This window comes from Ursus americanus, chromosome 31, assembly GCF_024610735.1.
Source record: "Ursus americanus isolate L20-20 chromosome 31, mUrsAme1.1.p, whole genome shotgun sequence".
NCBI lineage: Eukaryota > Metazoa > Chordata > Mammalia > Carnivora > Ursidae > Ursus > Ursus americanus.
This window is the reverse complement of record NC_142157.1, coordinates 35,876,807-35,891,220: the sequence shown is the minus strand read 5'-3', so window position 1 is coordinate 35,891,220 and position 14,414 is coordinate 35,876,807. Positions and strand designations below refer to the sequence as shown.

Below are 14,414 nucleotides of genomic sequence, written 5' to 3'. Positions count from 1 at the left end.
AGCTTTTCCAGTGAGCAGTCGTGGTGCAGCCGCTTCCCCGTGGGACCTGAGTCTGAGGGTGCCTTCAGAACGATCGCCCCCTCGCCAGCTTTTCCCTTTGATGCCCTACAATACCTGTCAGGACTGTGATTTATTAAAAACCTAATGTCTTTCAGCATTTCATTAACATAAGGTGAGGCAGTCTTTTGTGGAGATTTTTTTCATTAATTTAGCAGAATGTTCACAACCCCCTGAGAACGAGAGTCGACGGAGAAGTCCCGGGCGTCTCCACAGCCCTGTCTGTGGTTGAGTCCTCAGGGCTTGTGGTGGCCTCTGCACCTGCGCACAGCAACCTCGTTTCCAGGCCAGCCCTGACGTTGCTCTTTGTGTTTGGAATAGGGAGTTTGGGTCGGTCGTCACGTTGAAGTTCCAGGTTTAACCTCCTCTCCCTGCTCTCTTTGTGTCACATGTGGGTCCCTCTCCGGTCTCAGTGTCCTCCACATTTGTCCGTGTTGTGACAAACAGCAGGATTTCCTTCTCTTTTATGGCTGAGTAAGATCCCGTGGTTCATACACACATCACGTCGTCCTTATCCGTTCATCTGCAGACAGCCGCTTAGGTTGTTCCTTTGTCTTGGCTGCTGTGATTGGTGCTGCCGTGAACACGGGAGCACGGATAGCTCTTCAAGATCCTGATTATTTCCCTGGGATGTATGCCCACTAGTGGGATTGCTGGGTCGTAGGGAACTTTTTGAGGAACCTCCATACTGTCTTCCAGAGTGGCTGAACCAGTTTGCATTCCTGCCAACAATGTAAGAGGGTTAACCTTTCTCGGCATCCTCACTAATGCTTGAGTTCTGTTTCTTTGATAATATGCCTTCTGGTGGGTGTGAGGTGGGATCCTATGGTTTTGGTTTGCATTTCCCTGATGATCAATAATGTTGAGTGTTTTTTCATGGGCTTTTTGGCCATTCATAAATCTTTCTTGGAGAAAGGTCTATTTAAGGTATTAAATGCACCTTTTTTTTTTTTTTTTTAAGATTTACTTATTTTAGCGGTGGGAGGGAGAGAGGGCACGTGTATGTGAGCAAGTGGGGGAGGAGCAGAGGGAGAGGGAGAGAGAGAATCTCAAGCAGACTCCCCGCTGAGCGCAGAGCCGAATATGGGCTCGATCCCGCGACCTTGAGATCACGACCTGTGCTGAAACCAAGTGTTGGATGCTTGACCAACTAAGCTACTCAGGCACCCCTCTTTGCACATTTTTAAGCTGCTGGTAGTGGTGATTGAGTTAAAGGAATAAATTTTTCTCCAGTGTTCTGCTTAAACTGAAAGTTGGCGTGGATTTTTTTTTCTCTTCATTTTCTGGTATCAGACGTGACTATGTAGACGTTTGGCAGGTTCTGTGTAACCCACGTCTTCTGGTAGCGTCTCTTCACTCCATTGCCTGAGGAGGTGGAACAGGACAGAATGCACTGATTTTCTAGTCTGCTGAGAAGTTCAGCGTGCTTACGTGTAACTTACAGAGAGGTTTAAGCAGGAGGAGCAGTTAGCAGAGACGACTGGCGGCTTCCGCGTCTCCAGTGTCCTCCCTGCCTGCCTTGCCAGGGTCTCTGGCAGTGGGACCATGTGATCATTCCACGGGTGGAGAGGACTTGTGTCTATCCTGGAACTTCCTGATGATCTTCTGAACCTGTGCGCTTTACTTGCAGCACTGTGACCTCTGCCGTGTTCACCGTGGGAGATAATGTCGTTTCGGGCAGTGATGACCGCACCGTGAAGGTCTGGGATCTAAGGAACATGAGGTCCCCCATTGCGACGATTCGCACAGACTCTGCCATCAACAGGTGAAGAGAGCTGTTTGTTGTGCCTTGAAAGGGTGGATTATAATGTGACCTCTTGTTCATTGAAGTCAGTGTTTAATAGATCTTTGGAAAAGCAGTTTAGAATTCTGGGGAAGTATGTTTTGGGGGGGATAATATGTTTTATTGATCCTCTGATGCAAATTGAATATCTCCTGTATGCTGAAACGTAAGTATAAAATCAGGCTGGTGCAGTGAGCTTCGTGGGCTAAGAGTGGGCCACCTGTAGGGCTGTGTTTGAGTCACTGTGTAGTGTGCGCACGTTACACTGAGTGATGTGGTCTCTGGGTTCTGATGCTGCCGACGGAGGATACCTGCGGTTTGCTCATGTGTTTTGCTTGGAAATGTGAATGGTGTGGAGTCTCCGACTGCATGACGCTCTGTAAACTCAGGCATGCATGCTGTCACCACTTTGTACGTAACCCACTTTTATCTCTTCTTTGCAGGATCAATGTATGCGTTGGCCAAAAAATCATTGCCCTCCCACATGACAACCGACAAGTGAGGTTGTTCGACATGTCAGGTGTGAGGCTAGCGCGGCTTCCCCGAAGCAGCCGGCAGGTAACTGTGCTCTTGGTCCACGTGTTGACAGGGAGCCTTAGGGACAGCTTGCAGTCTGCGTCCTGGGTCACCACTAGTAGAACTAGGCTGTGGGCCCCACATCGTTTTACGTTTTCTTAAAAAAAAAAACAGAGAAGCTCATGTAATAGTATATTTAATTTATGCAGACATGCTGGAGGTAATAGAATTTCAACTATAATCAGCACAATGAGATCAGAGATTTTGCGTGCTTGTTTTCCTGTTGTCTTTGGATACTACATTTTCATTGGAAGTCCTTGATCTGTATTTAGAGCTCATAAAGTTTAAAGTTGAAACTGTTTCCCAATACCTGAACTGAGAGTGTCAGGGTTTTCACAGACGTCAATGAGATTGCATGCTCAGTTCCTCCCTCTCTGATTTGCGGAGCTGTTTGCGTGTGTGGTTGTGGTTTCCACATTGGAAAGCAGACTTGGATCTTGGCCAGTGAAAGTATACAGCCGGAAAGGTGTTAGACGAAGAGTGTTGAACGTGGTGTGTGGATCCGCCTCCACCCACAACCAAAAGATACCTTTCCACGGCAGGTCCAGGACGAGAGCCCCATGTAGATGCAGCTCAGATGATGCCGCGGGAGCGGCCAGCACCCGCTGCGCTGGCTGGACCGCCCGCCACGGGGTCTGCACGTGCTCCGTCAGCTGCTCGGTGCTCGAGGCACCAGCTCCCACCGGCGGATGCAGTATCGCTGAGGGCCCCTGGGCCCCTGAGCATAGATAGTTCCTGGGCAGTTGGGAAAGTGGGGAGAGGCTGAGAGTGTGACATGACCGGCTCCTCCTGTGGGGAGTGGAGGTCACCCCCCCCTCTTGCCAAGCAGCGTCTCTGCAGACTCAGTGCTTAATTGAGCCCCGCCCCAGGGCTCCTCTCCTTTGCTTCCTTTGGTGTCTTCTGTGTGTCAGTGTGACACATGGCTGTGCGGGCGAGCCAGGACCCTCGTGCGGCCCCTAACCGTGCGGTCAGCGTGTCTGTGCCCCCTGGTGCCCGCCACCCTTGCCGCCCGATGGCCCCGGCTCTGCCACCTTCATGGAGACGCCCTGTCTCCTCTTCGTGCACAGCCTCACAGCACAGTTTGTGACCCTCAGGCTGGCCCTGCGTGGGGTGTGGCTTCAGGAACGCCTCGACTGAGGGTGGTTTCAGAGGTCGATTGTGGAGGGTTCTGCCCAGTGGGGCAGCCCTTTTCTTTAAGTGGCACCAACTTCCTGTGAAAAGCCTCTGCCCTTAAGACAGGATTGTTCCATCTCTTCTTCCCTGTTAGGGCTGGTCCGTGTATTGTTGGAAGTGGATTATTGAACTTTTATTTGAGTACGTATCATCGAAAACCATTCGTGAAATTAGAGTACCTAGTAAAAGCTTCACAGCCGCTAACAAAGGGAGTGTTTCATGCTGGGTTCCTGCTGAGAGCCACTGGTGTGCCGCCCGCGCTGCATGGCTCACCCGGTGGGCTTCCCTTCCCAATGCGCCCGTGTGTCCCTGACGTTGCTGTGCGGCACCTGAGGTCTGCTCCGAAACACAGCACAGTGAGTGTGTAACTTCACTACTTTGACAAGACTTTCGGCAAGAGAATGCAGAGTTCTGAGAGGTTCTCGGTGGTACTAATCCTGTGGAGGTGCTTTCATTTTTAGTTATCTGTAAACATTCAGCCTTGTCGAAACTGTAGAATTCGTTGTGCTTGGATTTATTCCCTTTTAAAGTGGTGTGTTAAATAGAGTTGTTTTTATAAAGATGAGTGAACAATATCTCACTTGGTTCTGAGCTTATAACGCCTCTTCAGATACAAATACGGTTTTCAGTGTCTCAGAACCCCGGCTGGACACCCCCGGCTTGTATTGCCCCAGCTTCCTTCAGCTGACGGATTTTAAGAAAACGACAACCCTTTCTTGAGCCTGGTAGTGAGAGTGAAGGTGGCTGACAGCGTAAAGTTGTCTAACAGCTGGGGAGAGTGCGTGTGGCCTTTCCTGAGTGTGTTTCACGCGAGGCGAGCTCTGTAAAGTGCTCGGAGCGACGGAGCAGGGAGGCTGTGCGTGCCGTGTGTGGCAGGTTCATGGCGAGGACACAGGGTCCCGTGGTGGGGGTGCAGCACCCCGTTCAGTTTGCACGCTGGGACCCTGCATGGGCGCGAGGCATTTTCAGAACACATGTGCCCACCGAACCTCTTTGGATGCGTGCCCCACACGCATGTCCTTGTGCGTTCAGGCGTTCCACGGGGGACGGGAGGCTGGACTCCAAATCCGAGTTGGCTTTCAGCTCCGTCCTGGGCAAGCTGCTCGTGCAGACCAGTGTTCCGGGTGCCACGGGGTCTCTTCCCCACACCCACTTGCTCAGAAACACCTGGTCTCAGGCTTTCTACCCTGAGTGCCATGAGCTGATTGATCATCTTAACTGGTTCCTGTGCAGACTCTTGAATTTACTACCAGTTAACGGATGTGTTGTTCACTCTTACCTTCGGTTTGTAACAAGTGGTGGAGGCTGCTCTTGGAGCCCTTTGGGATGTGTGCTTGCGTTTGCGGTATCTTTGTTCTCTGGCCTGTTGTTGTCCCTCTCGTGTGGATAGCACTGTTCACATGCGAAGGTTTTCCAGAGGGAACTTTTGTGTCATGCTTTTGAGTGTTTTCCTTTACTTACTCAATTTCTGTCAGCTTTTCTTAATTCTGCTTCTTGTACTTTACTGTGTGTTGCTATAGTAACAGCAGCGTCTTCGACTGACCATGTTAATCTGGAACGTATGCACACGTCCGAGGGTGCTGCTTGTCTCTGTACGTATGCACTAGGGATATCACATTATAAACTTCGTTGGTATTTTGCAGTAATTTTTTCCAACATTCTGATATTTAGCTGGAATTCTGAAGGTGGCAGGAATTTACTTGGCCATTTATTTTATGCTTGTTTTATTTGGTACCAAATGTATTTTTCTGGGTCCTTTATTACCTGAGTCAGTTATTTGTTAAAATGGTCTTTGAGGTCTTTAAATGAGTTTCTTTTAATATATTCCCAAATATTATCTAGCCTCATTAGGAAACTTCAAATTCATCACTTATTCTTTTTTTCTGACTGTAATCTTTCATTTTTAAAGAATCCCAGAATGCTTTAGGTGTGAATCTCACTGACTTCATTCTGTGTTCTGACGTCACTGTCTCCAGCTCCGCTCCCCCACGGCACATGCGCACTGTTCTTGGCTCACTCTGACTAATGCTGCCTGTGAAGTTTTTTTCTTTCAATTCAGTCGCGTTGAGTGGTGTAGTTGTTAATTTGGCTGAGGTTTTATAGCACGTATGCTTTGGGAATAATACACTAATTCTGGTTTGTGTGATTGGAAATAGGGCCACAGAAGAATGGTGTGCTGCTCGGCGTGGAGTGAGGACCACCCCATGTGCAATCTGTTCACCTGCGGGTTTGACAGGCAAGCCATTGGCTGGAACATCAACATCCCTGCGTTGTTACAAGAGAAATAAGGTCGCCGGCGTCCTTAGCTGCGTAGTTCACCATGGACCTGTGGACTGGTGCCGCTTTTCTCATTCCCGTCAAGCCCTTTTTGTGAGAGTTGCACCCTGAAAAGGGTGGTTTGTATGTTCTTTTCTCATTGTACTGAGCTTGCATGAAATGTACAGCAAAATGTATGGTCACATGTCTTATTTTCGTCTTGTGTGTGTGTTGGCACCCTCTGGTCGGTGGACATGAAGCCCCCTTCCCCGTAGCACGTCGTGTGTTGTGAGTTCCTCGCGTTTGACAGATGACAGGAGGGCATTATGTTAGCGTGAGTTCGATGTGAACCCGTGTACTTACTGTGAGGCATAAACAGTCTGTGGCGTTTCTGGAATCATCATACCTACCTACCTTGTACCGGGAAGGTCACGGAGCTGTGTCTGCATTGGCTGATGATTGGCAGGTGTGATGGGAGAGTTCATGTTTACTTCTGTCTGAGGGTTTAGCATGTGCTGTGGCTTAACTCCGCTTCAACTCTGTATTCTGGTATAGTTGTGTACAATTTATCTGGAATTGAGAAGTTAACAAAAACAGAATGCCGACTTTGCAACATTTGGAAAGTTGTTTTTTTGAAAAAAAAGTTTCTGCTCTTTTTATGGAAAATCATTTCAATCTCCCGAGGTCTTATATTAGCAAATTCAAAAATATGATGGTTCTAATCACTGATTTCAGATATTAAGCAAAATTTAAAGCACTTTAGTTTATAGCTATGGTTATAAACAGTTTTTAGAAGTTTCAAATGACTTATCCAGTGAATGTGACTTGAGCTTTTAAGAAGGCCCTGCCTGCTACCTGAAAACAAAACCTTATTTATTTTCTACACTTTGGTTTGCGTATTTCTAAATGGGTTCACTTCCTTGGTGGTGTTTGAGAGCCAACGATGCAAATAAATGAGTACTACCTCAAAAATCCATGTATTTGGAAAACGTGGGAGTCTCACTGTTGCCTAGCTAGAGCACTTTTGACTTCAGCTGGAATGCCGGATTCAGTTTAGGAGGCAAGAAAGACAATCATAGCAAATGTATCCTGAGGACGAAAGCTCTCCCATTAGCTGGCGAGGTGGTAGCAGAAACCGTGCTTCGCAGGGTACGAGATGCTCCTGTTTTGGCAGCGGGGACACCTCTCAGCGCCAGTCCTCCCACTGCCTGGGCGAGCCTGGCGCTCTTGCCTTCTTAGGAATTACTGTTGTCTGGTGTTTGTGAGTTCATGTTTCTTACTCAGTTACAGTTTTGATAAAGAGCCATTTCCGTGTACTGCCCTCTTCTTTTTAATACTTTGAATGTGTCCACTTGGAGAGGCACAGAGGGTAACAGTGACAATGGTCATGGGTGCCCCCACCTCCCAGTGGTCGCCGCTGGTGGAGTGCCGTTTGCGAGGTGTGGTGCCGGCTGAGCGTGCGGGCTGCCCTTGGTCCTGTGTGAATGCACCTTTCTTGAGGCTCCTTTTGCTCAGGTCCTGTGTGTGGTGGCTCATCTTAGCTTCAGCCCTGAATTATCTGGAATGATTCTGAAATGACTTATAGTCTGGACGGGAAGGAGGGCCAGGAAAAAACCGTCATGACGTAGTTAGAGTGGAGGTTGCTGACTAAAGGACAAAAACAAATGCTTCAGAGCAGCTCTCTTCCCAAAGCCTGGCATCTCCCCGCACCACACTTGAGAACGTGGGCCAGAACGTCAGCGTCCAGCCCCTGCCGACCCGAGTGCGCCACGCCTCCCAGTGGCAGAGTGCTGGCGACTCGGGACCCTAAGCTGCACGTCCGCACTCTTGAGCTCCTGTTGTATTTTAATTTGAATGTCTGGGTGTCTTAGAATCATTGTTAGGAACATTGAAAAATGTATACGAACACAGTGAAATCAAACTTAAGAACCAGATCTCTGCCAGATTAAAAAAGTTTGAAGCTTTTAACTCACCATTTCTGATGGCTATTCAGTTCTCTGCAGACTAATGCACTCTGCGTCTGGCAGCTGCTCACCTTCTCGCTAGTGGGAGGGGCCAGCCTCCTCCCTCCTCCCTCGTCTCCGCAGGGGCACGGGCCTCATGCCGTTTGCATGAGTTCTCAGGAGCAGGACACCCTACTGCTAACCGCCACGTCATCCTCGGACGTGGTTCCATTCAGCTGCTGTTGTGGCCTTAGTGGTGGTGTTTTCAGGAGTCATGGAGACTTGGGATAGGGAGTGCATGTGTGTGCATGAGTGCGTGCGTGTGTGTGTGTGAATGTGCGTGAGTCTGTGTGCATGTATGTACCTGTGTGGCTGAAATTAAGTCGTGTCATCAGCCACACGTGATCTCATCTGAAATAGTGTTTGGAAATGAGAGTGGTTTTGTCCTTTGTGCTCACATGTCCAGAATTTCATTTAATAATGGAAGGAAAAATGTGTGGTTACTGGAAAATGTGTATTGATAGAGAATTTCATAAGAACTATGTTGTTGGACAAAACAGCACTCTTTCTCAACCACTGCACATCAGTTTCTGGAGAGACAAAAATTCTGTACATATTTTGGAATTTGAAGAACGTATGTAAATCCTTTGTTGCTTAAATCTGTGAAAAACGAGTTTCTTTGGGGGGAAAGTATGCATTTATAAGTGTTGTGTAGAAGCAAGTGTTTTTATTGTATTGATGTAATTGTTTTTAAGTGTTGACTGTCTCATTGCAATATGAAATTCATTAAAAATCCACATTCTGTAATCACTATTGTAAACGTTTTATTTTATTAGGACTCTCTTTTTTTTTTTACTTATTTTTTGGAAATGTTTTACTTTGAAGAAATATTGTTAATGGCTACTAAACACCACAGTGATGTAGAAATCAAATAATACTACTGCCCACTTGAAAAATTTTAACTTTAGACTTCGGAGATCGGTTGTGTTCTATTTCCTGTCTGTTAGGCTAACGTTAAGTGACACGTAATTATGCTTCTTCATTCCAGCATCACTGCCCCGACAATTTCTGGAGGGAGTTCACAATTTGATATAATGCAGGTGCTTGTCAAAGTTCCTCAGTTTCATAAGACGCTTGTCCTGTTCTTATTACAGTTAAGCTTGTTTGAAAGTTTTAAAAAATTGCAATTGCAGAAAGTAGGCCCCGTTCATCCCCTGTGGGAGAATATGCATCTGGACTGGCGGTGGCTGCTTGTTCACCATCCTTGGTAGCCCGAGAGCGGAGCGTTGTGGCGGGTGCGGGAACCTCAGGAGATGTTCATCCACGACCTGCCAGAGCGCCCTCTTCAGACTGGTCGGGCTCACTGCCTTTACTCAGTCCCCAGAGGGGAGAAATTCACTGATTACTTATCTTTCTTACCTTAGTCTTTAGAAACGTGATTATTGTCCAGATTTCACAATTACATCTTCAGTTATGTTTAAAAGTTCATCTATTAGTCTAAAGAATCGTGAAGGCGGAGCTTCTGGCTGGCTCAGTTGGAAGAGCATGCGACTTTTGATCTCGGGGTCATGAGTTCAAGCCCACGTTGGATGTAGAGATTACTTAAATAAATATTTTAAAAAAAGGAATCACAAAGGGAAAATTTTACTGCTATAATTTCATCAGAATGCCACTGAAACGTATCTTGCTTAGTATGCATACGTTTTCTGCTTTCCCTTAAATTAATAGATTACTTCGGAAATTGGGAACACCTCAATTGTTACATGCAATGTGTGATATATAGTCCATATGATGGTGCAAGAAGCTGAGAACGAAATCCTATGAAAGTGTTGAGTAATTTAAAACTAATCTTTTGAAGACATTTTAAAAGCAGCTTTGGGTCGACATGAAACCAGATTAGGCAGATCTCAAGCTCTGAGAGCTCTGTGAGGCACAGGTGATGCCTGTGGGCTCTGTGGGCTCAGGAGGCTTCCTCCGACGAGGGGAGGCTTAGTCAGGATGGACGGTGGACGGAGGTGTCAGGAAACAAAGAGAACACCTCTCTAACACTTGGCCTGAGTCCCCTCACTCCGAGTGGTCTTTCTGTGCTCCACCAAACCCTCCCTTGAAAGTTTTGGAACGAGAACCAAAAGTCTATGTCTCTCCAATCACTTTGAGCTCCACAGTGCTGAGAGGAAGAAGCCAGATTGGTGAGCTCAGCGAAGCTGTCTCTCAAGAATGAGTCTTATAAACAAGGATGGTTTTCACCAGTACTCCTTCTCTGATGCACCTTCTTGAGATGTTGTAGGAAGAAAAAGTCACAGGAGTGCTTTTGAAATGGGCAAAATGCTGACACGCCTATGTACAGCAATGTCTGGAGGTAGTGGTTTAAATTTCTATTTTTGTTTGGCTGGGGAATTACAATTTAACCTTGTGTCTTTATTAAATACATATAGTAGAATTTCAAGGGTAACCACAAAGGAATAAAAGACTTTGAAAAGATAGATGAAATGATTAAAAGTGGTTACTGGAAGGGGGTTGGGAAGTGTGGTAAGTAAGAACTGGAGCAAAAGTAATTTTTTAGTGTGTTTTGTAGGTTTAAAATTTTAGGACCATCAAAGTAGATCACCCAGTATTTGAAAAGTTCCCACTCTATGCGCACAACGAAAAATAAAAGGCACCTAGTGGGGGAAAATCTGACAAAAATGAAGGGACTTGAAATCATCCATGGAAATACTTAAAAACTTGAACAAAGACATTAAAAAAGACAAAATGAAAGACCGTCGTGCATTAATAGGAAAGGCAGTATTGTAAAAATGTCAGTTTTCTCCATATTGACGAGTAGATTTGATGCTATTCCAATGCAGATCACCCAGAGTTGTTTTTTTGTGGAATTGGACATCTGATTCCTAAATTTATTTGAGGCAAAGGTGGAGGTTGATGAGATCCTGAAAACAGGAGGAGGGAAGGGAGAAGAAAGCAGGGTTTCCTTTAAGCCTGGCAGGGCTGTAGCAGGTAGAATGTGGGATTGGTACTGGGATGGAGGAGTTGACCCGTGAGGTTAGAAGGAGATCAGATTGATTCAAGCGTCTATGAAAACGTGAAGTAGTTCCACTCATAGAGCCACAGGTCAGTGGCAAGAAAGTGGCCTGTGTAATTAATGGTTCTAGTGTTACTGGTTACCCATACAGAACAAGAAATGAATCTGATCCCTACCTCACACCAAAGACAGTTCAGGCCTCATATGTGAAAGGAAAAACACCAACTTTTTTAAAAATTAAGAGAATATTTCTGTGATTTTGTATGTATTAAAACAACTCTCCAAAAATGCATTAACCATACTAGAAAAGATTGATACATTCAACCACGTTAAAGGTAAAGATTTGTAGCCCTATGGGACGGCTTAGAGGAGGTGAAATGATAAACCACAGATGACAGTTGCAGCGTCTTTAATCCACAAAGCACTAATGTCCAGGATAGTAAAAACAAAATTTCCACAGGAAATTTTATTTATATATTTGACAGAGAAAGCACAAGCAGGGGGAGCAGCAGAGGCAGGCTCCCTGTGGAGCAGGAAGTTGGACACAGGGCTTGATCCCAGGACCGTGAGATCATGACCTGAGCCAAAGGCAGACGCGTCACTGACTGAGCCACCCAGGTGTCCCTAGAACATGGTTTTTTAAGTGTGATGTGTGGAGACCATGCATGTGTGTTGCAGTGCAGAGCCACTGACTGAAGGTGGGGGTGGGACGCATGAGTCTGCACGTAGAGCAAGGCCCTGTGTGTGGTTCTGCCATCCAGGTTGAGAGCCGCGGGGCTTCAGGACGTGTGCCCTGGGGCACGCGAGAAACCACTGAGCACCATCAACAGGGGCTGCAGCCCAACTGGTGGCACGTCTGTGCCGTGAAATACACCAGGGAAAATGAACGGGCCACACAGGGATGTGTGTGATTGCTGGTCTTGGGAACATGGTGTTGAGTGAAACACCATTTTTACAAAGTAAGAGCAAGCATCTCCATACGCAGTTAGGGTCATGTATTCTGGAACATGGGAGTGAAAACTCCAGATTCTGCACGGCGTTCTGTGGGCCAGGCGTGGCGTGCGTGGCGGGAGGTGAGGGCGGGGCTGGGAAGAGCCCAGACTGCGTGGTGTCCAGCTCCTGATTGGGATGGTGGATGCCAAAGTCAGTGCCAGCGTTCACACTTCATAACTTAGGTATCTTTACAGCTGTTTCGTTAATGTGCCTCCTGTTATACAGTTAAAGTAATAGTACAAATACACTATGGAGAAGGCGTTCTGGTGCCAAGGTGGACGATGGCATGATGACAACAGAGAGGACTTAAGACCTTTGCCTGTATCAAGGTCAGGCTTCATACTCCCTGCAGATATTAGCTCTTCTTCCACTTACAAACATGTAGTTTTATTATTCTGCAATGACTGATTTTTCAGTGGGTATGTTCCATGGGAGGAAAGACAAAGCCAATTTTGTTCCAAGATAATGTTCTTGAAAAAAATACTCGCTAAGGAAATTGTAAAAAGACCGTGTTACACTGTGTCAGAATTGTGTTGTTTTCAAATACATTCTGGAAATCCTAGCTTTAAAGTGGGAAATGTAATAAGGATTTCATTTACCAGGTGTGATCATAAAACAATAAAAGTAGCTTTCTTATGTTGCTCATAAACTGGGACTGGAGTAATTTCAGATCCAGGAGACGGTCCAAAAATCATGTTGCATAATGGCCACATACCAGAATAAGAACGGTTATTCTCACAGTCTTTGTTTTGGGGAAAGCAGCATTTATTTGGCTAGGTGGCTAAGTTTTGGTATATTTGCTTAAAAATATAATCATTTTTTACAGTGCCTGTGCATTACAGATGTCTTCTAGCTCTGAATTAATTTTTAGTAAATAATAAAATCGGGGCACCTGGGTGGCTTAGTCAGTTGAGCATCCTACTCTTGGTTTCAGCTCAGGTCATGATGTTGGGGTTGTGAGATCGAGCACCGTGTCAGTCTCCACGCTCAGCTTAGGCTCCCCACCCCCTAAATAAATAAATAAATAAATAAAAAATTTTAAAAAATAATAAAATGTCCTGCTGCAAACTTTATAATTTTTCTTTTGCAGTGACAAAAGTAATTGTATATATTATTTAATCAATCCCTAAGTGTTACATGAAGCTAATTTATCTTTATTTATTTATTTATTTTAAAAGATTTTATTTATTTATTCGACAAGATAGAGACAGCCAGCGAGAGAGGGAACACAAGCAGGGGGAGTGGGAGAGGAAGAAGCAGGCTCCCAGTGGAAGAGCCTGATGTGGGGCTCGATCCCAGAACGCTAGGATCACGCCCTGAGCCGAAGGCAGACGCTTAACGACTGTGCCACCCAGGCGCCCCATCTTCTCTTTTTTAAAAAAACTTTATTGTGGTATAATTGACGTAATCTACACCAAACGTATATAGTGTGAAGTGTGATGACTTTTGACATACTCACCCATGAAGTCTTCACCACAATCCAGATAATGCAGCTGTCACCCATTCGCTCATGCCTGTCTGCATTTCCTCCCTGCCGCCCCCGTGGACCCCAGCCCTGAGGACCACCGGTCCGCTTTCTGTCGCTCAAGGTTAATTTGCATTTTCTAACATTTTATAGAAATTCACTTCTGTAGTAGGTACGGATTTTTGTCTTCTTCCACAAAAGCTGTTTGAGGTTAAGTCGTGTTCTTGCACGTCTCATTCATTCCTTATTGCTGACTGTTTCAGCGTCCAGATGCATCACATTTGTTTAGCCACATCCCTGTTGATGGAGACTTGCTTGTTTTCAGTTTTGGGCTGTCACAAATAAAGCTGGTGTGGACATTTGCGTGTCAGTCCTGTATTCACGTGCACTGTCGTTTCCATTCGGCAGACATCTAGGAGTGAAATCCCTCGGCCATGTGGAGGGAATGTTTTTCTTTTTAAGAGACTGCTGTGCAGTTTCCAAAGGGTTCTACTGGAGACTTCTGGTTTCTGCTCTGACACGTAAAGAGCTCGGAAGATCTCTCTTCTTCCTTCGTAACGAGAAAAAAGGTGGATGGACTGAGGTCAGTGACTCTTCTTAGATGCACTAGAGAGTTGAGGGCCAGAGACACAGGCAGAGGTGGGCAGTCCCAGCGCGAGAAGCAGAAGCGCCCGGAGCAGGAGCCAATCAAGGGCCCGAGGATGGACAGGCTGGAGGGCTGAAGCCCCTGAAGCCCAGGCAGTGGGCTCTCCTGGGTTCTCATGATGAAGATCACAGGAAACCCCAGGCTTGCATCACAGACACCTCCTCACCAAGTGAAAGGCCTCACCAGGGCCGCGCCCTGCCCCATGCAAGGGGAGGGGCACCGAGAAGTGCTCGAGGTCACGGCCCAGGGCACGGCTCCCTAAAGACTGATGGCCCATGTGAAATCGCAGCAGACTGGGACGTGGCAGGAGGCAGCTGTGGGTAATATGCCAAAGGCTCTGTGGAAAAGGTGGACGCCGTGGAAGGACAGACGGGGAACGTGAGCAGAGCATCTAGAGAAACCCTGGAAGTGAGATACACTAACAGGAATGGATGCCTTCGAGAGATCTGACCTGGCTGAGGAACGAAACCCTCAAGACAGCCTTACGGTGAGTCAGTAGAAAC

The 14,414-nt window shown here is 46.5% G+C and overlaps 1 protein-coding gene across 8 annotated transcripts in view; it reads left to right on the top strand.

The window, feature by feature from the left end:
• The window catches only part of WDR37 (WD repeat domain 37), a 109,842-nt gene that overhangs the window by 43,658 nt on the left and 51,770 nt on the right, over positions 1–14,414 (top strand). For 4 of the 8 annotated variants that reach the window (XM_087857769.1, XM_087857767.1, XM_087857770.1 and 1 more), the window contains exons 12-15: positions 1,688–1,822; positions 2,284–2,398; positions 3,684–3,730; positions 5,746–8,595. In XM_087857769.1, coding sequence (XP_087713895.1) covers positions 1,688–1,822; positions 2,284–2,398; positions 3,684–3,730; positions 5,746–5,977 — 529 coding nt within the window. In that variant the 3' untranslated portion in view covers positions 5,978–8,595. Of the gene's footprint in view, positions 1–1,687; positions 1,823–2,283; positions 2,399–3,683; positions 3,731–5,745; positions 8,596–14,414 lie in introns of those variants that run through there. The other 4 variants (XM_045812882.2, XM_045812879.2, XM_087857772.1 and 1 more) reach the window with 2 other exon arrangements.